The 21304-nt window shown below is 40.1% G+C and overlaps 1 protein-coding gene across 4 annotated transcripts in view; it reads right to left on the reverse strand.

Annotated features, from left to right (window-relative positions):
- Positions 1-21304, reverse strand: part of IMMP1L (inner mitochondrial membrane peptidase subunit 1) — an 836932-nt gene that overhangs the window by 25496 nt on the left and 790132 nt on the right. For all 4 annotated transcript variants that reach the window (XM_044058964.1, XM_044058965.1, XM_044058963.1 and 1 more), the window contains one exon: positions 5326-5436. In XM_044058964.1, coding sequence (XP_043914899.1) covers positions 5326-5436 — 111 coding nt within the window. The remainder of the gene's footprint in view (positions 1-5325; positions 5437-21304) is intronic.

Raw genomic sequence — 21304 nt, forward strand, 5'->3', positions numbered from 1 at the left:
TAAAGTAATCCATCTTGGTGATGGTCTCACCAAAAGTAATGTCCTCAGGGGGAGAGTCCACCTCCACAGATTCCTCATCTGGAAAGTAATATTCCTGGGGGAGGCAGTCTGGGAAACATAAGAAATGGACTACTCTGATGAAGAGAAAGAGTCATGTTCTTCCCTGACCTGAGGGGTTATGGATGGGAGGGAAGAAGCAGAGACAGGCCTAAGGATCATAAGAGGCAGGGTGGAAGTGGCTGAGGCTGAAGGCCTAAGGACCATGAAGGCCTGCATGACATAGAAAGTGAAGCCCTGCCAATCCAGTGTGACTTCTGAAGAAGAGGAGGTATGTTTAGTTTTCTGCTTCTTTTTGGCTGGAGAGGAAGTAGAGAGTGGCCTGGCATCGTGTCTGGAGATTCGCACATCCAAAGTCTGGATTCCTGCCAGAGGTACCACCGAAACTGGTTCGACCTCAATGGGGTGTCAACGTCTGAATGAGCTCCGAAGACGTGCTGGTCATCGGCTGCAAAACAGCTTCCTTGAGGGATATCGCTGCAGTTGATGCATCCTCCGAGCGCACTTCAACCCCTAGATCGGCAGGTGGTGGTGCGTCGGTAAGCGGAGCAGCAGGTGAAGAAGGCCTAGGAAACTTGGCCTTCTTGTGTGAAGGTTCAGGTGTGGCCATTCGATGCAGGATCCATCCTAAGGGCTAAACATTTGAGGCGTTGGTTCTCAAGGTAGAGATTTAACGTGGCTAGATGGCTGTGCAAGGTCTTAGGCACAAACGATTGAGTGATCGTGTTCCCGGCCTAGGCAAAAAAAACCCACACCTGTCATGGGCGTCCTTGTGGGGTATCTGGCGCCCGCATTGGCACTTTCCCTGTTTTCCTGACAGCAGCTAAAGGCTACAACAACCAAGCGTTAGCTATAACAATCGTCAAAAATAAGAAAGTTTGAAACCCAATGGGCTACTTATCTTTGAGATGCGACGTATGTGAAGAAGCAATCATATAATGCGAATGTCGTCTGCGGCTGAAAAGTTCAGAGGATTGTGCATGCAGGCGTCACATTTAAAGCCCCTTGGTTTATGGTCCTATGTGTGTGACGTCCCATGCAAACTACAGCAGCCAAGGTGAAGCTTTTGTATAGAAGCTGATGTACGAGTCGCCTGAGGGCAGGAAATCCCATACCTAGAATACTGCAACATAGGAATAGAAGGACATATACCAAATAGGTAAAAAAATAGGAGGACATATAACAAATAGAAAAAAACAACACTCACACACAGATAGTCACTAATGTGGTAATAGAATATAAAACGACCAAGAAATATTAGAGAGAGGAGCTATAACAAAAAAAATATTGAAAAATAAAGCACTTAACTTGACAGCATGGCCTGACGCATCTTGAAACTCTACACAGCAAACAAGATCTTAAGGGAAGGAAAGAGGCACTATGGGTAGCCGTGGCTCAAGGTTTCTGGCTGGCGCGAGCTTGTTAAATGGCTGAGTCGGTTCCGAGGACAGAACCGAAACCCAACTGTCATGAATGAAGATTGCCAACATCAGATCAAAGTGGTTTAGGGTTTTCTGATTTGAAGGGATATTTTTAGAGCTACACAATTAAGGCTCATAAACATAACACAAGCAAAAATTGTAATTCAATGTGGAAAGTGATGATGATAAAGCAGGGGAGCTGGGATTCAAGAAATATTTAGAGAGTAGGATTTTGGATGCAGATCCTTAAGAGGAATAATGACAGACACACAGGATATTATATTCATAAACTAGCAAAAAAAGAGCTATGCCAACATGAGAATGGAAAAAGGAGATTTTGCTGATAGGGATGACTGCAAGTAGGGGAAAGGAAAATAGGCAATATGAGTCTGAAATTTACTGCAGAAAATTGGCAAAGGCACCAAGGTATTGGCAGCAAATAACCAGAGAGGGAAAGTAATAGAGTGGGATAAAGCTGAGAAGACATTTGGACTGCAGGCTATAGACTGTCTTCCCTATTAGGAACTGATATCAGATTACAGGGGAAGGGTATAACTAAGTGAAAGACTGCTCTAGTAGTTGAATCTAGAACAGAAGCCGCTGTTTAAAAAGGGATAATTAGTAAGGCATTTAAAATACTGTACTATAACTTTAAGTATCAATCAGAGGATGTTAGAAAGGATTGGGAAGAAAGTATGGATAAGCAGTTTACAAGGAAACAATGGGGGGACATGTGTTTGGCTCCTAAGAATGGAACAAAATCCAGAAGGTGTAGCATTTTTGCTTGGAAGTGTTTGCATTGGTATTTTTATGACTAAAGCAGACTTCAAAGAATTTTTTTTGTTAGGCAGACAGCAGATGTTGGAGGTGTGATGAAGAAAAAGGTATCTGGGACCATATATTTTGGGAATGTAATGATTTGGCAGATTTTAAAAATTGCCTACAGAGTACTCTGTCATTAATACTGGGTGTAAGTGTCTGTAACTAACAAAATGGTTATTTTGAGCTAGAGTAAAGGATCTGAATTTCCTAGATAAAGTAAGGCCTTGTTTAGAGTATAACTCTGGTAGCTAACAAAACAGCAATTACCAGAAAATGGAAATCAAAGTCTAAACCAACTGTATTTGAAGTACTGAATATTGTAACAGAGATAAAAGAACTGGAAGTGGTATCCTTAGAAAAGAGAAGGAGCAAATTACATAGAAATAAATGGAAATTATGGAAACAATACATACAGAATAATGTTTAGAGGTTTAAGCTAAGGCAGGAAATAAGCAATTTATGTAATGTTGGACCAATGATAGTTATAAAAAAGAACATATGTGATGTATAATATATGTAACTGGAAACATGTTAATATGGTTTGTTTTCTTTTATATTAATATATGTTTGCCTATGTCTTAAGTGACAACTTAATAAAGGTGTTAAAAAATGGTGACTCCCACTACCCTGTTACAGTTGACACACAATCACAAGCGGGAATTTGTAGCAATGCAGTCAGGATTGCTGTGGCATTCCTGATGGGATTCTGCTTTCTCCTACAACCGCAGGTGGGCCCTTGACTTGGATTTTTTTATCAGCTTGAATTCACACCCATTGTGGGATGCAAAGGAGTTTACAACTTTGCCCACCCCAGATGACAAGGGCTAATAGTACCACCAGTCCTAAAAAAAATCCTACGTAAAATGAAGTGCCTTAGCCTTGACTGGATTCTAGAAAGTAAGGACCTGTACTTTTCTTGAAGTGTAACGTTAAGAAAGGAAGATTTTAATATGTTTACCTTACCAATGTGCCTGCCTCAAAATGTGGGGTAAACTCACTTTCTCTTCATCATTCTGATGTTGAGAGTAGTGCCTTGCATATGGAAGAAAGCATAAAAATGATCAAAGTCAGGATTCTAGCCAAGGGTAAACATAAAATATGATAATCCACAGGTTAAAAACACTTCCATGAGGAACCAATGCACTGGGAGTGAGGGAGCACCAGTTTTATTTAGAAATGACCAGAACCTGGCAAAATGTGGAACAAAAAGAAAGTAAAGGTAAAACAGATAAATCTGTATCATCTCAAAACAGGATAAAAAAATGAAGAAAAAGTAATGTAAATCAAAAATTCACAGCAAACATTCTTGCTCTTTAACAATAAAGACCAACAAGACTGACTGGTGGGCCAAGAAAAAAGCGATAATTAACTCTATAAACCAGGTTCAACAAAGAAGACGCCTTATGAAAGCATGGAAAGTGTAGCAAGCAGGACAAATCAGAAGTGGGGGGAGGCTCCAACATCACAGACACATTTACTAATGTCAGCCATGACTGGCGATTGCCTGATCAGGACTGCTGCAGAAATAACAACTTATTTTTCATTAGCTATTTTTATCCTGAAGCAAGCAGTGAAATATAAGAATGAATATAATCAATGGTAACAAACACAGGGAAGACATCTGTGAAAGCTAAATAGGCACAAAACTGAAAAGTGTTACAACTAAAATTTCTGCTACATCACAAACTGTTGAATTTAAAAAAAGGCAACAGCAAAAATGAAGTACTATCTGTACAGCTGAGATTAATCATTAAACATTCCTCCCAATCCTAACCCAGTTACTCTGGGAATCTCTGCTTAGTGTTCAGACATGTACAAGAGATAGGACTCTTCTAAATGAAATATGAACTTGTGTATTTACATGTATGTATACATTTCCATATGCTAGGGTTACACTTCGTATGTCAGGTGAGCTACGTATGGAATTAAAAATTGGTGTAGTTTTATCATGAACACTGCACTGACTTTGCAGAACTGTGCACCATGATAGACAAATTAACAGCAACAATGTGGTTAAGAAGACAGAAAGCACACAAACACAGGAAAGTTTTGTGGAAACCGATTTGCATAAGCAGCTCTTAAATCAGCTCAGTCTACAAATACTCCACTCTATTTTACAATACTTCATTTCTGTGTAGTGTCCAGTGTTGTACTACAGATTCATTTACAGCCATGTAAGTACCTATGACTTTACATATAATATAAGCTGTAGGGCTGAGAGGTTAATGCATCAGCACAGGACTGACAATCTGTAAATTTACATTTAAATCCCATTCTCCATGCTGTGACCAATGCGCAAGTCAGTTAAAAATTTTCTCCCACATAAGACGTAAAAATCATGCTTCAGTTTAATGTATATTCATTTCTGCTTAGTCACTAATATTCATTAGTTCTAGCAAATGCACAAATTTTTGCAACAGGAAACATATGCACTTCCTGACTTTAACAAGTATTAACTTCTTAATAATTAATATTATTAAATAATTAACATATTAATTATACCTATTAAACAACAGTAGAATCTGAAATTCCAATGCTGCAAATTGTGAATATTTTTGTATTTATTTGTATACTATTTATTTTGTTGACTAGGACAAGCAGTTACTCAAACTCAGAATTTATTAGAAACTCTGGGAGAATTGCTCCAACAAGAACAATTGTGCAGGTGTAATTTAACAAGAACAACTGTGCAGGTGTAATTTAAACTATCTGTAAAGACAGAAGCTGCAATGGCAAGAACAAGGTATTTACATATGAGTTTATGAGAATCGTGCATTTCTGATAATTTCTGAATAGACTAGTTCAGCTGACTGCAACTGAGTTCAAGTATACACATGTAGACATACAGAAATACTTATAAAAAGGAAGGAGCAGTATTCATCATACCATGCCAGACCCTAATGTGACGTACTAGTACAACAGTAAATGGCAACCTTGAGAGAGATTTTAAAGCAGATTACAATTTTTAGGAATGGCAATGTATTTTAAAATTGTTAAATACAAGAAAAAAAGCTGTTATCTTTACCTTCAAACACACACGTCCTCTTATTAATGCATAAGGGACTGGTCCATAACTTCTGGAATCTGTAGAGTTTTCAAGATTATCGCCTTCTAACCAAACATGCCCTTTGCTTACCTAAAAATATATTAAAAATAGTTATACATAATGGCAGCATGTTACACAACAACCAAAGCACAGATCTTGTCAGCTATCCATACTTAACACATTCATCATTAACGAAAGTTGGTATTCTGTTTTCAAGAGGACAGTTAAATATTCTACATGAAATTGCAGAAGGTTACATCACTGTGGCAGGGTCATTAATTTATTAGACTTCAGAAAGGGTCATTAAGATGCTGACTAAAATATGCCCTCCTGATGCAGCAGCAGCATGAATAGGACAGCCGCACACTCATCAACATCCTGGGGCCAGAACCAAGGCCAGAGCTGAGAGCAAGCACATGATGGGCTAAATGGTAATTGATGGTGACATCAATTACAAATAATCTCATCATTTTATCAGAGTGGGCTTGTTAAAGTCCTAATTAAGCCCACATTTCACTTTGCGTACACATGGGCTTCAAAACTTACTATATTCCAATAATAACTACCAAGTACTATAAAAAGAGATCACTCGTGTTTCAGAAATAAAGTAATGGTCTGTGTATTATAGGACTAAGATGCCCAACTTTGTGTACTGTGTTGCATTATCATTCTATGGAATTACATATGGAAGGAATGAATTAAACATTACCAATGATAGGATCATAAATACATGTTTTAGGCTGCAAGAATTAGTAACCTGAACATTTTTGTGACTGGAACAAAATCATGATTCATAGTTCCAAGTTTTGATGTGAAAAAACTACAGCAGTACTTGACTATAATCAATGAAAAGTATAATGAGGTTCATGTGACAGCTGATAACATTTCAGTACTGACTGCTTTAACATCTGACAAATGTCTGGAGCAAGCCATAAAAAGTTACACTGCATGTAATACATACAATAAACTGATTGTGATGAAGTCTGCTATTCTGATACCTATGTTGTGATGTGATAATCACTTTTAGGCTAAAACAAATCTATGCTTAACTGAATCAGATAGTTGCATTGCGTACACCCAATGAATAAAGATTTAAAAGGAACACAGTGCTGAGCTCTACTCAGATATGCAGTACCTGGACCTCTTCACATACAAGTACCCCAGCTGACAAAAACAGTGGCTAACTAATGCTTTACAAAACCTAACTGCTGCAGTTCTAAAGCATACAGCTCTTGATATAGGAACAATATGGCACAGTACAGGCATAATCAAAATGCTTAAAAGGAAGTGGGCATAATGGAATGGGTGTCTGAATAAAAACAAAATCAGGAAATGTTATGCTATTTACATGGTTCACAAAGTAGGGTAAAGAGGCAATCAAAAACAAAGAGATGTGTGTATTAACAGTTTAAAACAAAACGGAGAGAAACAGACTGAAGCTTACATGATAAATAGACAGAAAAGGTAATGAGAAATACAAAAGAAGTGTAAATGAAAAATAATGAGTGAAGTAACCGCTCATAAGAGGCTCTACAGATGCATCAGGGAAAAAGGAAAATTAAAAAATGTGTACTACTGAAAGGGACAGAGGACATGAGGAGGCAGTAGACTGATTTATTTATCCTTAGTATTTCCTGAAGAATTAGTATTTCCTGAAGAACAAAGAGAAAAGTTACCTGCTTTGAAAATAAATTTCTGGCTGAATGGTGAAAGATGGATGGACAAAATAATCACTAAACAAGATGCTGAAACAGACTTAAAAGGCCAGATAGTAAATAAGGTCAGGATGCAGATGACTTAGAATGAAATAATTTAAGTTAGTAAGTAGATAGTGTAGACATTACTTCAGAAGACTAGAAGTTGGTGCTAATGGTTTCATGTACAACAGGGGCTTCAGGCAATTCATTTAGTCCCTGAAATGGAGAAGAAATAATCAAGGAAACAACTGGTACAGTTTTACAAATGAGAAATAAGATGGAGGGAAATCAGTCTGAACTGATTCACTTATCTGAAAAGATCACCAAAGATGCTGCAAAAAGTAACTCAGTAGTGCAGTGCACCTACATTTTTAGTAGGGGTTTGCTATGGTGACTCAAAATACATATTTGGATAACCAGAAAGGTGCAGTATGAAAACTGCTTAGTTGTGCTGAAATGAGTAACAAATGGGGAGGGGCTTGGTTGCAGAGAAACAGGATGGCAACTAGTGGAGTGCTGCAGAGCTTGGTACTGGAGACAGTTATGTTTAAAATCCTTGTCTATAACACATTTATTTGTGAATACTAAAATATAAGCAGGGGTCAGACATGCAAACTATTTATTTACTGGGAATGTCTGACTAGGTAGAAGCCCATTTTCAGTGAAGGCCTGGGGAGAAAAGCTCCAAATTATTCCAAAACATTTTAAGAACAATAATTTTACAATCTTCAAAAATAAAACAAAGAGCTAGCCACGACATCAGAGGTTAGAAGTATACCAAATAAACTATAGTGCAAGTAGGTATGAGGCACTACATGTGGAAGGCACATAACGAAACAAAGGTAAATACTAGGTGTTTGTTTTTATCTGGAAGTATGGGAGAAAAGAAAAATCAGTGGCAGTGAATACTTCTAATCTTAATCAATAAGAACTTTGTAAGAAAGAGACTAAGAAGAATATACAGGGATGCATGTCTAGAATTACAAATTCAAGAAATGCATTTTTTTCATCTGTGTAAAGCAAGTCTAAAGTACTCCACAAATCTAGAGAGCTCCGTAAGGCATAAGTGGGAAATGAAAAATAAGGAAATTGTGTTGAATATGAAAAAATCTGGAATAAGAGGAAAAATTGAAACTGATGACTGTATCAAAGAAGGACAGAAGGAACAAGGTGATAGAGACACAACATATATGCTAGACATGCACAATGAAGGGATAGAGTTAAAAAAAAAGGACAGAGTGGGAGGAAGCTGCTTGAGTGGTAGTTATAAAGGAGCAAATTTATGGGAAACCATAGGAAACATTAATTTAATGAATGGGTGGTAGTAGACATGTCCACTGGATTCAAGGTTGCCTAAAACTGCAGTCTTGAGTTGGACATGAAGCACTTTTGTGGCTATCTATATTAAAAGGCTGGAGATACAGCAGATATTTATTATTTATATTTGTTCACCAGGGTAGTGCACGGATCTCAGTGGACCATTTGCAGGTACAGCCTGGGAAAACAGAGTCACATAAGAAATGAACAAAACATATTTAGATACAAAGATATGCTTTTATATATATATATATATATATATATATATATATATATATATATATACACACACACACACTTATACACACACACACATATTTATAGATGCAAGAATATGCTAAATGTTTAGTTCGAGAAGCAGTTAATGTCATAACATGGATGGAAAAATAGAATTATGCTTAGTAGAGCCTTTTGGATAAGATGCAGCCATAATGACTGAGACAGCTTATACTACAAGGATAGCAGCATATCATTTTAGAGACATATGTAAACATTAGAAGAGGCAAGTAAGAATAGTTGCATAAAAGGATACCATGGGGGGAAGACAGAGAAAAGGTGAGAGAAGTGTGCAGAGGGAAGAGGAGTAGAAAGGAGAAGTGTGAAAGAAATGCAAAGAGAAGAAGCAAGTAGGATGAATGAGAGGCAGTAAATAAAGGGAGATGACAAGATGAGAAGGAAGGATAACAAAATGGATAAAGGGGTGAGTGAGACAGCTGCACATGACCTGTGAGTGCAGCTGCACTCTGCTTCGGTGAAGAGATGTTCCTTGAGTTGTCTGAAGACAGAGTATTTTTGGGCATCTTGGATTGAGAGAGAAATAGTGCCCCATAGTTTAGGTGCTAGATGGAGAATACAAGAGTTTACTTTTTGGAGTTAGCAGGGTGGGTTAAGACTGAGAGATTCCCCTGAGATTATATGTGTGTGATTTGGTAAAAAGTTTATGAGCAAGAGGGGATGATGTCTCAGAAAAAAAGGCTTTGTGAATTAGTGATCCTAGTAAGAAGTTGGCTCTCAAATGTACTGGGAAACATTTAGCTTTGGCATGAGTTAGGCAGTGGTGTTCACTATTGGTGGAGTTAGTAATTAACCAGCAGATTTTATTAGTGATGGTATATAAGGTGATGGCATTTTTCTTTGAAGCTGTAGCTATAGTGGGTAGTCCATATTTCAGTTGAGATATAGGTTCATAGGTAGGTACTAGGCTATCTGCCCGAAGGCATTTATAAGCCTAGCCAGAGTGTGTTGGCTTTCGCCACCCCATTGATTAATTAACTGATCCTCTGTCAAGCAGAGCCAGTGAAGTGATCCCAGGGGTGTATTTTCTGTTACCCATCCACTCGTCAAGGTATCTCTTGAAGAGTGTTAGTGAGGGGCTCTGCCTAATGTAGTTTGGAATTTTGTTCCAAAGCATGGGGAGTTTCTGTGACGGGTATCTATCCTTCCAGCATGTTCTATTTATTGTTGTGGCAAGGTTTAGCTCACTAGAGCACGTGGCTCGCAGTGACTTGGATTTCTTTAGGTGGAGCATGTCCATCAATTCTGAGTTGGACATGGCTTTGTAAGTCAGGCAGAGATCACCTCTTGAGTAAGCGATATGCCACTGAGTACAGCCAGAGTTTTTTCAGTCGGGCTGCATAGGACATATGTTTGAGGCCAGTAATCCTCTTGGTGAGGTACTTTTGTGGTCTATCCAGCTGTTAAAAGTGTCTTGTGAGGTACATCCCAAATGGGGCATTGTACTCTATGATGGGTCTGATGAGTGACGAGTAGAGGGGCACTATAACCTCTTTATTTCTAGATGCGAACCCTTTAGTAATTAGATGGGCTACATAGAAGGATTTCCTAACTACTTTGGCAATATGATTGTCAAAGGAGAGATTACTATCTACCTTGGTCCCCAGATCTCTTACTACCTCTTCTGTATTAGGGGGGCTATGTGGTAATTTGTGGGTGTTTTGTTTTTCCCAAATAGGGTGACTATGCATTTTTTGGCATTTAGCTTGAGGCCATGACTTTGCCAGCAGGTGTCCATCTTAGTAAGGCCCTTTTGGAGGACGTTTGTGTCAGGCGGAGAGTCAATTATGGCTCCCAGTTTGCAGTCATCTGCAAACTTGGTTAGCCATAGTCCTCCTGTGTTTGCATTTACTTCTGAGAAGTACATGCAGAACAGTAGGGATCCCAGGACCAAGCCTTGCAGGACACCACTTGTGGCTGGTTTAGAGTCGGACCTGTAGCCCGCTATTCTTATCATGTGAATTCTGTCTGTAAGCCAGTTGGCAACCCATCTTGTGACATAGGGGTTTATGTTCAGGCTGGTGAGTTTTTCTGTAATACCCAAGTGGGGAATAGTAACGAAAGCCTTGGCAAGGTCAAGGTAGGCTGTGTGAACAACCTTTCCCTCATCTATGGCCTTGGTGACTGTCTCGAAGAAGTCAACCAGGTTTAGTAGGCATACACAAAACGCTGTAGACTGCAAACACCACACACCCAAATGAGCAGTAGAATTCTATAAAATAAAACTGTTTATTCGAACTGATACTGTGAGAGTTAAGCACTTTTCGTCCCACCAAGTTGTGGGACGTCTTCAGACTACCAGAACAAAGACAACAACTACAGTTAAATCAATGCGTTGCCGCCAAAATACAGGCACCGCGGCTAATTGATTTAATAATTAAACTTTAAAATAATTAAAAATGCATTTAAAGAACCCATACAAATAATATCAAGGTTCCCGGATGACAGAAACATATTGATTATGGCATCAATGAGGCTATTATACATAATACTATAAATAAACATGATCCAAATACATTTTATAAAATTCTGTGTATGACAACACTTGTACAGTCCCTGCATAAAAAACGGACGTAAATCCTATAAGCACACAAATGGTAGACCCACATTTGTGTGAAAATAAAACAAGAAAATATATGAAAAAATATATATGGAACCTGTATGAAAAAATATATATAGAACCATGTATTGAATACAGACAAATACTAAAAAATGAGGCTGAAAATGAAAGGAGTATATGCAGTATGTGTGTGAAGGGGGGGGATAGAAAGCCAGGGAAAATAGAAAAGGAACAAGTAAAGCAAGTATAGGAAAGGAGGTGACATCCAATTATATCACAAAATAATCCTATAGTTCAAGATGTGATGGGCATCACTACCCTAAAATAAATGATACACAAAATGTGAAGTGAATCTATTCTACGCATGAAATATTAAAATTACTGAAGGACATTGATATATGAATCTATTATTACATACATATACCTAGATGAATAAACTATAACATCTGGAATTATGAATTCATCTATGACATTATGAAACATTCATATAAAAACAATTATAATCTAACGACACAAGCTTTTTAACTTCAATATTGGGTAAAAGGAACATATATCATTTAATCCAGGCATAACACTGGCGTTACAACGGATCTGTCAGTATAATTCCAAAACCTCTAATTGTACTTGATGTGGTCCATTACTACCATCTAGAAGAACAGTGTCTACTGCTCTGAACAAGAATGTGTGGTTAGAATTTTCTGCTATATGTTTTGCTAAAGCATTGTCTGATTTATTTTTCTTGATAGCATACAGATGTTCATAGACATGTTCACGTAATTTTCTGTCAGTTTTCCCAAAATAAAATGCGGTGCATTGTTGACACTGAGCTAAATAAACTACACCTTTAGACTGACAATTGAATTTGTCTCTCACTTCATAGGTGACATTCCTAATGCAGAAAGTTTCACCCGTATTCATGTATAAACAATAATTACACATATTACATTGGACATACCCTTCCTCCATGGTAATCCCTTTATCTTACTTTGCATTATTTGTTTAAGATTCTTTCCCCTTTTCCAAACAATTCTAGGTTTTTCAGGTAATTTATTCCCTACATCTTTATCACTATTGATTATAGACCAATTTTTATTTACAATTAAAATGATAATGTCACTATCAGTACTGAATGGAGTTATAAGTGCCAATTTTATTGATGTAGTATCTACGTTTTGGACCTGTACTGCTAGTTGGTTAGTACCACCAAGAATAGCTTGGTATGTACCTACTTCTCTTTTTATTTTTATCTCATCAACCAAACTATGAGTTGTTGTGGGTACCCTCGTCTCATGAACATTTCTTTGAGTAATTGGCATTCTTCAAAGAAATCCACGTCTCCAAGCCAAGCTTTTGCGGACTAGAGTTGACCTTTTGACAACAACTCTTCTGATACATAGGATGATTACTGTTATAATGAAGGAAAGTGTTAGAATATGTTTCTTTCCTATAAATTTTAGCACAAAATGATCTATTCTCATGATCTTTCCATAAATCCACATCCAGATATGCAATTCTCTCATTATTGTATGTATGGGTGAAAGACAGGAAGTCAGAGCTCATATTGAAGAATGAAACCAACTCAAGTGCTATTTTTTCGTCTCCTTCAATCAAAATGAAAATGTCGTCATGGAACAGTGTACAAAATTTGATTTTATTCATCATTTCAACATTCCTTCCTAACACTTCCTGTTCCCAGTATGCCATGACTAAATTTGCGAAGCTCACCCCACATGGAGAGCCCATGGCTACACCTATTTGCTGTAAATAAATTTTGTTGCCAAAAATCAAGAAATTATATGATAAAACTATATCCAGCATTTCTTCTATCAGGTTGACTTCTGCTTGTTCAGCTCCACTTTTCTTTAACATGAAACTCACCCATTCTATGCCATCTTGGTGGGGTATACATGTATACCTACCACAACCTTTCATCACCTTCTTAAGAGAACGAGAATACCAGGATAACTGCTTTAATAGATACTTTAATTAAACAAGTTGACGCACTCAACAGGAAGTTCAATGCACTTCCAACCAACCTTGCTACTAATAGTATACACTGGTTTTCTGGTGTTTCCAATGCCTCTTCAGCTTTAGAGGCAACAGCTACAGATGTGAATATGAGACCGAACATACCAAATTCTTTTAATACATCCCCTATTCGAGTACAGAGGGATGTTACTCATATGCAGGGATGTAATGTATTACAACAGAATTGTACTGGTGGTAATAAAATAAGAAGTTATGTACCTACCATAACATTCCATGTTAGTTTATTTATTTATTTATTTATTTTACATTTGTTAACTGGGAGAGTCCGACTGGATACATGTCCAGTTTCAGCGGAGGCCCGGGGAGAAAAGCTCCAGGTACATAACAGACATATGAACATTGTTAATGCAAAAAAGGAAGATAGTTGAGTTCTAAATACAATATAAAGATACATCACATCTTGGGAAAAAAATAACAGCAGCATATAAAAAAAAACAGGTCAGTTACAAAGGCGAGGCGCCTTGTTAAAAAGCGGTTAAGGATAGTGAGGTAAGAGAAGGGTAAATGATAGTGGTTAATCAGGTTTGGAACAGGGACATTGCCAGAGAGTATTGAGATGGGGTTTAAGCTTTTTTTTGAATTGTAGGAGTGAAGGTTCTGAGGTGAGCATGGTCGGTAGGGAGTTCCACATTTTACCTACAAAGTTTGAGAATAGAGAATCCCCAGCAGAATTACTGGCTTTGGTAGTTTGAGCTAAGATCTTATTGGAGGAGCGTAAAGATTGCAGGTTAATATAGGGTGAATGATGTTTTACAGAGCTGGTGTTTTCTCTGGGTGATACAGTATCTGGTGAGCCATTTTGAGTTGGTTGAAATGGAGTTGGCTGGAAAACTCTAACCACCCTAGTTGCTTCAAGTTAGTGCAGTGGTGCGTTCTAAAGGTGGAATTTGTGGCAAATCTAGCTATGTGATTGTAACAAGAAGCAAGTTTGTTAAGGGTTGTCTTGTTTAGGTTTGTAAAAAGGGGGGAGGCATAGAAAAAGAGTTGATAGTAGGTGTGTGCTGGCAATTGTAATTTTAGCGTGAGGAGTGAGAAAGTGTTTTACTTTATAGAGAGAGCCAAGCTTTTTATTGACGGTTTTGATGGTTAGATTGAAATGGGTGTCAAATTTAAGGAGTTATCAATGGTAACACCTAATAGCTTTGTGTGAGCTTCTGGTGATATAGTGATTCCATTGGAGGATGTAATAGAGAAGGTGGGGGGAAGAGTCTTGTTAGTGGGTGAGAAAGTAAGTAGTTTTGTTGGGGTTGAGAACTAGTTGACGACTTGAGAACCATTTTTCTATTAGGTTGAAGGTGTCTTGGGTTGAAGCAGTGAGGTCTGCCAGGTTGGAGGCAGTGCTGATGATAGTCGAATCATCTGCATATTGAATGCATGTGGCATGGGGGGGTGATTGTGGGCAGGTCATTAACAAAGATGGTGAAGAGAAGAGGGCCAAGAATAGATCCTTGGGGAACTCCAAGTGTAACAGGTAGGCATGTGGATAATTTGTCCTGCCATAGAACAGCCTGTTGCCTATTGGACAGGTAGGATTGGAACCATTTCAGCGTGGAATTGCTGAGTGATAGTTTTTTTTAATGTATGGAGGAGTTGAATGTGGTTCACCATATCAAAGGCCTTGGAGAGGTCTAAGAAAAGAGCAGATGATAGTTTATTATTGTTTCTGAAGTTATTGATGGTATTAGAAAAGGATAGTAGGGCTGATGTGGTACTGTGATTTGGCCTGAAGCCATGTTGGGAGTTGGCTAGAATTTTATTTTTGGTGAGGTGTTCCATCAGTTGTTTGTGGACACACTTTTCCATAATTTTGGCCAGGGGTGAGAATATAGCTATAGGTCTGTAGTTGGTTAGCTCTAGTGAGCTACCACCTTTATGGAGAGGAATAATGTGGGACATTTTCCATATGGAGGGATGAAGGCTTCTGACAAGGTACGGTTTATGATTATGGAGACGGGATAGGAAATGGCCTCAGCTGCTTTTTTGCAGAAACTCAGCTGGGAGAAGGTCAGCTGCTAGCTTAGTGGGTTTTATTTTTTAAGAAGAGATGTTATAGAGGATATGGGTACTGGATCGAAGGTAAATAGATGATCTGATGTAGTTGTAGTATTCTGCTGGCATGGGTAGTGGAGTGGGCTGGTTGTTTGTTTGAATTGTGTGGCCAGGGATTGTATAGTTTCTGTGAAGAAACTATTGAATGTGTTAGCAATGTTTACAGGGCACTGTTGTTTGCAAGTTGTTGGAGTGGGGGTGGTTGCCTGGCCTGGGTGCAGGAGCTTGTTTAAGCCTGCCCAGAATTTTTGTGGATTATTAAGGTGTTTGTGTTGGAGGTGGAGGAAGAAGTTTTTTTTATCATTTAAGATCATTCTTTTAGTTTCATTTCTAAGTTGCCGGAAGGTTTGGTGGGAGTGTGGGTCTTTAGAGGTACGCCATGTGACCCACATCTTGTTTCTAGATAGGATTTTGGATTTTGTTTCCTTAGAGAGCCATGGTGCAGTTTTGGTTTTAGTTCTAATGGACCGTTACACTGTGACAACTGTTAGTTGTCTTCTTCTCGCCTTCTTTCTTGCTGGATGGGTTTGGAGCCGATCCTCGGCTCTGACTCGGCCTATACCAAAGCTCGAGAGCTATTTACCGGCTCGAGGCCCTCTCTATATCCCACAATGCTAGGCGTCCAATACCCAGATCTCGTTTGGTAGAGCTAACACCATGGAGACACCTGTCCCAACTATAAGGTTTGCCTACAATGGTAACAGAGGGGGACATAACCTAGGAATAGTCCAATAGAGGAATACAGCCTCAGAAGGATTCTTCTCAGTCTGTCCAGGCTAGGGGGGTGGCGGGTGGGACGCAAGAAAGAAGGCGAGAAGAAGACAACTAACATGGAACGTTATGGTAGGTACATAACTTCTTAATGTTAAGTTGTCAATCTCGCCTTCATTCTTGCTGGATGGGACAGCGTCCCTAGCACCTTAGTCCTGGGTAGCTCATCGGAACAGACTCTTGAGCACAGTGGAACCACACTCAGCCAGATTCCTGGAGGCCATATCCAACTTGTAATGAAAAATAAAGGTATGAGGAGTGGCCCACGTGGCTGCAGCACAAATAGATTCCATTGGGAGCTTTGCTTGAAAAGCTACCGATGTGGCTAACGCTCTGGTGGAATGACCTTTTGGTTTTATGGGGAGTTCTTTGTGTCTTAATTGGTAAATGAAGGATATGATTGAAGCCAGCCATCTGGATAAAGATACTTTAGAAACTGGCAAGCCCTGCTTGCCCTCAGCATAAGACAGGAAGAGTTGGTCTGACTTCCTAATTTGTTTTGTCCTATCCAAATAAAAACATAATTGCCTGTGAACATCCAAAAAGTGCAGCTTTTGTTCAGCTCCATTTGAATAGTTAGGAAAAAAGACAGGAAGCTCAATAGCCTGATTCAGGTTTGTCTCAGAAGTAACCTTGGATAAAAAGGAAGGGTTAGTTCTAAGTGAGACTCTATCCTTGTGAAAAACAAGATAGGGAGGACGAATGCAGAGGGCTTGAAGTTCCGACACTCTTCTAGCTGAGGTGATAGCTACTAAGAAGAGAGTCTTCCAGGAGAGTAATTTTAAAGAACAGGAGGCCGCAGGTTCAAAGGGAGGTAGAATCAGAGAAGATAATATAAGGTTCAGATCCCACGGAGACGGGGGATCTCTAATTGAAGGCCTGAGTAATACAGTTCCTTTGAGAAAGGCTTTACAAAGTTTATGGAACATGATGCTGATCTCTGACAGTCCAGCATGAAAATTAGTGATGGCAGCCAATTGGACTCTAATGGTGGCAGAGGAGGAGCCTCCTCAAAAGAGCTCTGCCAAAAAGTCCAGAACAGTGTGGACAGGGGCTGTAAAAGGATCTATATTCGTGGTCTCTGCCCAGCAGGAGAAACGTTTCCACGTACTAGCATAGGTTTTTCTGGTAGTGGATTTATGTGAAGAAAGGATGATTTCACGTACTGGCTGAGAAATCTGTGGAAGCCTGGCTAAGGTTGGAAGTGGAGCAACCAAGCTGTGAGGTTGAGAGACTGAAGGGATTGGTGCAGCCCGCCCGACTGATGAACCAACAGGTCCAGCACTGGGTCCAGACTCCAGGGCTGCTACAACAGATGATGATGCAGGAACGGGAACCAAATTTGTCGAGGCCAGTAAGGGGCAATGAGGATCATCCTGGAACCCAAAGCGGTCGCTTTCTGAATCAGTTTGGGAATTAATGGAAATGGAGGGAATGCATACAGAATACCCTGGGGCCAATCGTGGACTAGAGCGTCTCTGGGGGAATGGCCGGGGAGGGGGAATAGAGTGAAGAAGTCTTCGCACTTGCTGTTGAGAGGGGTTGTGAAAAGGTCGCAGCAAGGTTGACCCCATCTGCGGAAAATCTTGTCCGCTACTGACTGATCGAGAAACCACTCATGAGGCATGAGAATGGCTCTGCTCAGCCTGTCTGCTATGATGTTGGACTTCCCAGGGTTGTGCATTGCTATCAGAAACCGTTGGGAAGAGATTGCCCACTGCCAGAGTCTGAGTGCTTCTCGACATAAGGGGTAGGATCTGGTTCCGCCCTGCTTGTTGATGTACCACACTACAGATATATTGTCTGTTTGAATTGCAATAGTCCTGACAGGCAGAGAGTCCTGAAGAGCTTGCAACGCTAAAAGTACCGCTCTCATCTCCAAGACGTTTATATGCAGGTGGTATTCTAGGGGTTGCCAAATGCCCTGGACAGTCCTGCCCTGAAAATGCCCCCCCCCCGATCAGGGAGGCATCCGTGGTCACCGTGGCAACAGGCGAAGGAAGAACAAACGGTCTGACCCGGAGAACTGTAGGGGAGACCATCCACCACGCCAGATGGTCTTTGCATGTTTGAGTGATCATTATTCTGTGGGACATTGGGAGCTGTTGAAAGGACCATTGGGTAAAAAGCATCCCCTGAAGGATCCGCATGTGGAAACGAGCCAGGGGGACTAGAATGATCGCTGCCGCCATAAGACCCAATGTTTTTAGTGCAAATCTGGCCTGAATCGTCTTGCACTTTAGTAGTACTTGCACATGTCGGCAAATGTCTGATACTCTGTCTGGAGGAAGTTTTGCAGACAGATCTTTTGTGTTTATTTCTGCGCCTATAAATGTTATAGATTGACAAGGTGACAATGCAGACTTTTCGAAATTTATTGATATACCTAGGTCGGAGCAAGTCTGAATGGTGTAGTCCCTGGCTCGCAGACGTTGATGCCTGGTGGAAGCTGTAAGGAGCCAGTCGTCGAGATATGAAAACACCTGGAATCCCCGTCATCTCAGGTGAGCCATAGCCACTGCCATGCATTTGGTGAACACCCTGGGGGCTGTGGTGAGACCAAAGGGCAGGGCTCTGAATTGACTGGCTCCCAGCCGGAAGCGGAGAAACCTTCTGGAGTGCCTGTTCATTTTGATATGGTAGTATGCATCCTGAAGGTCTATAGAGCACATCCAATCGTCCTGACTCAAAAAGGGTAGAAAGGACTGAAGCATGACCATCCGGAACTTTGTTCTTTGGATAGACCTGTTCAGTCTGCTGAGATCCAGAATGGGTCTCCAGTCCCCTGTCTTTTTCGGTACCAAAAAGAACTTGGAGTAAATTCTGGATCCTTGCTGGTCTGCTGGGACTGGCTGGATGGCCCTCTTTTTTTAGCAGTTTTGAAATTTCCAGTACTGCTTGATCCCTTAGCGTGGGTGGGACATCTGGAAGGGATCTGTTTCTTTGTACAGGGGTGTGAACGAAGGGAATTTTGTAACCCTCGGATATGATAGACTGTACCCATTTGTCTTGTGTGAGGAGTTGCTAGGCTTTTGGGTACAGTGACAATCTTTCCCCGACTGCCTCCGAAGGTGGACAGTCGGGCAGCCCCTCAGGGGTGCTGGAAGGGTTTGTCAGAGAAAGATTCCCTGCTACCCTGATTCTGCAGAACCCCTCTGCCTCTTGGGCAGCATCTATTATTGTTCCCTCCTCTGCCCCTGGAGGGAAACTCGCCACGTGCGTCAGGCATGACTCCCTGGGGTTTGCGAAACCACCCTTCTGACCTTTCGGGTATGGTCTAGATGGAGTAGAAAAACGGACTCCCACGGCAGAGAGGGTCTTGCCTTCCTGCTCTCACCTGGTAAGTGTATCCTTCACCTGTGGTCCGAACAAAGCTGAACCATCAAAGGGGGTGTTGGTGAAGGATGCCTTAAAGGGGTCAGCAAAGTTGCACAACCGTATCCAGGCATGTCGTCTCAAGGCTACACCTGTGCCTGCGGCCCTACTCGCCCCATCGGCTGCATAAGAAATGATCCGCATGGAGGAGTTAACTATGGAGTTAAGGGTTGCCAGCTGGAAGTTAATCTTTTCCTGAGACCCCGCAGCAGATGGATCCTGAAGGGTATCACCCAATTCCTTAAAGGAGTACTGCACCCACAGACTCACATGTTTAAAACATCATGGCATGATGTTTCCTACACTTTAACAGCACTCTGGGATTATTTACAAGATTTTAAATATTTTTATATGTAATTCCAGACTCTGACCACCTGGAGGCTGGCATATTGACGTGGTTTGGATAAATCAGGTTGCCATCTAGTATCCTAGAAATCATTGTTTGGCTCAAAAATGTTACATCATGCAGGCCTCAGTTTGCCTAAAGTTCCTGTCATTTCATAGATGTTGCATGCATACAAAGTACTGAGTAAAATAGAACAGTGTAAGTAACATTCCCTGCTGCTGGATGACTACTTAAAACAGAAACAGTGCAAATGCCACAGAACACACTCAAAGTGACGTGTGTTTACCGCTGCCTTTTTTTCTAATTTAGTTTAAATGGCACTAATTTGTGAGACAATGAATTCCAGTCCATTTACTTCTCCCCTCCCCCATAACACTTAGCTTCCCTAGCTGTCAAAGTCCTGAGGGTAATTTGACCTGGTAATTCCATTGTTTGGCATATCTCAGCAGGGTGCTTGACTCATGTAATTTAATCTTTGCTCTAGCATTTCCTTTGTTAGAGGGGGACATTTTTTTGCTGCACTATAGTCATGGCCTTACTTGACTGCAATCACATCCAGTAAGGTCTTGCACCAAGGAGCTAAAGAATAAAACATTTATACTATTAACCAGTTTAGATCTTTATTAACTTAAGTATTAAGGTATCACTTCATGCTTCCACCTTCTTAAAAATTGAGATTTACATGTGCAAAGTGTGTTGGTATGCAGTGTTTGCCTTCATATGTTTTTACTCCACTGGTTGGTTTGTTTGCAAAAAAAACCTTTTGCAGTCTCCCTGGATTTGTATTTGTACATACAAACCACATTGCTATATTTTCCACTTCCTTTTTCTTGTGTCCAGAAGTCACTTACAACAAAGTACATTTTTTATTGATTTTTTTTTTAAATAAAGGACATCAAGGTTAACTTACCTTGAATCAGATAATGGATGCCACTGCAAAGAATCACTGTTGAAATATTTGTGCCTGGACAAAATCCCTTACTAAATCTATTTGCCAGCCTCCAGTTCAATTGGTGCTATGGCTTTAATATACTGGTGTGTTTGCTCATGCCTTCCAAATATCTCCACCATTACATACCAGTTGTGCAGTGTAGTAACCACCCGACATGCCCATACACCTTTAGCCATTAATATGCAACTACTCCTGTTCATGTGAGTATGTGAATTCATTTTCAGACTTAAGGTGTGGAAGCTCCACTGAATAATTCTAGATGCTTGCTCAGGTTTCACATGGTGCTTGCTTAGAGCTACTCTCATGTTAAGCCACTATGAATATGTTGCACTGCCACCTCTGATACCAGGGTAATGCTTTAATCTTTCTATTCCGGCACTGCACACTAGCAGTATCTGGTGCAAATACAACAGAGAAGTATGCAAGCAATACACTACCTAAGCATCATTTGCCGTGCAGAATGTACAAGTATGTATACCAAATTCCTATGTTTCCAAACATCGGTGTTACTACACTACTACTGAATAAAATGAACAGCACTCAGGCTG

The sequence above is a fragment of the Protopterus annectens genome, chromosome 17.part0 (genome assembly GCF_019279795.1).
Source record: "Protopterus annectens isolate FY-2018-M chromosome 17.part0, PAN1.0, whole genome shotgun sequence".
Lineage (NCBI taxonomy): Eukaryota > Metazoa > Chordata > Ceratodontiformes > Protopteridae > Protopterus > Protopterus annectens.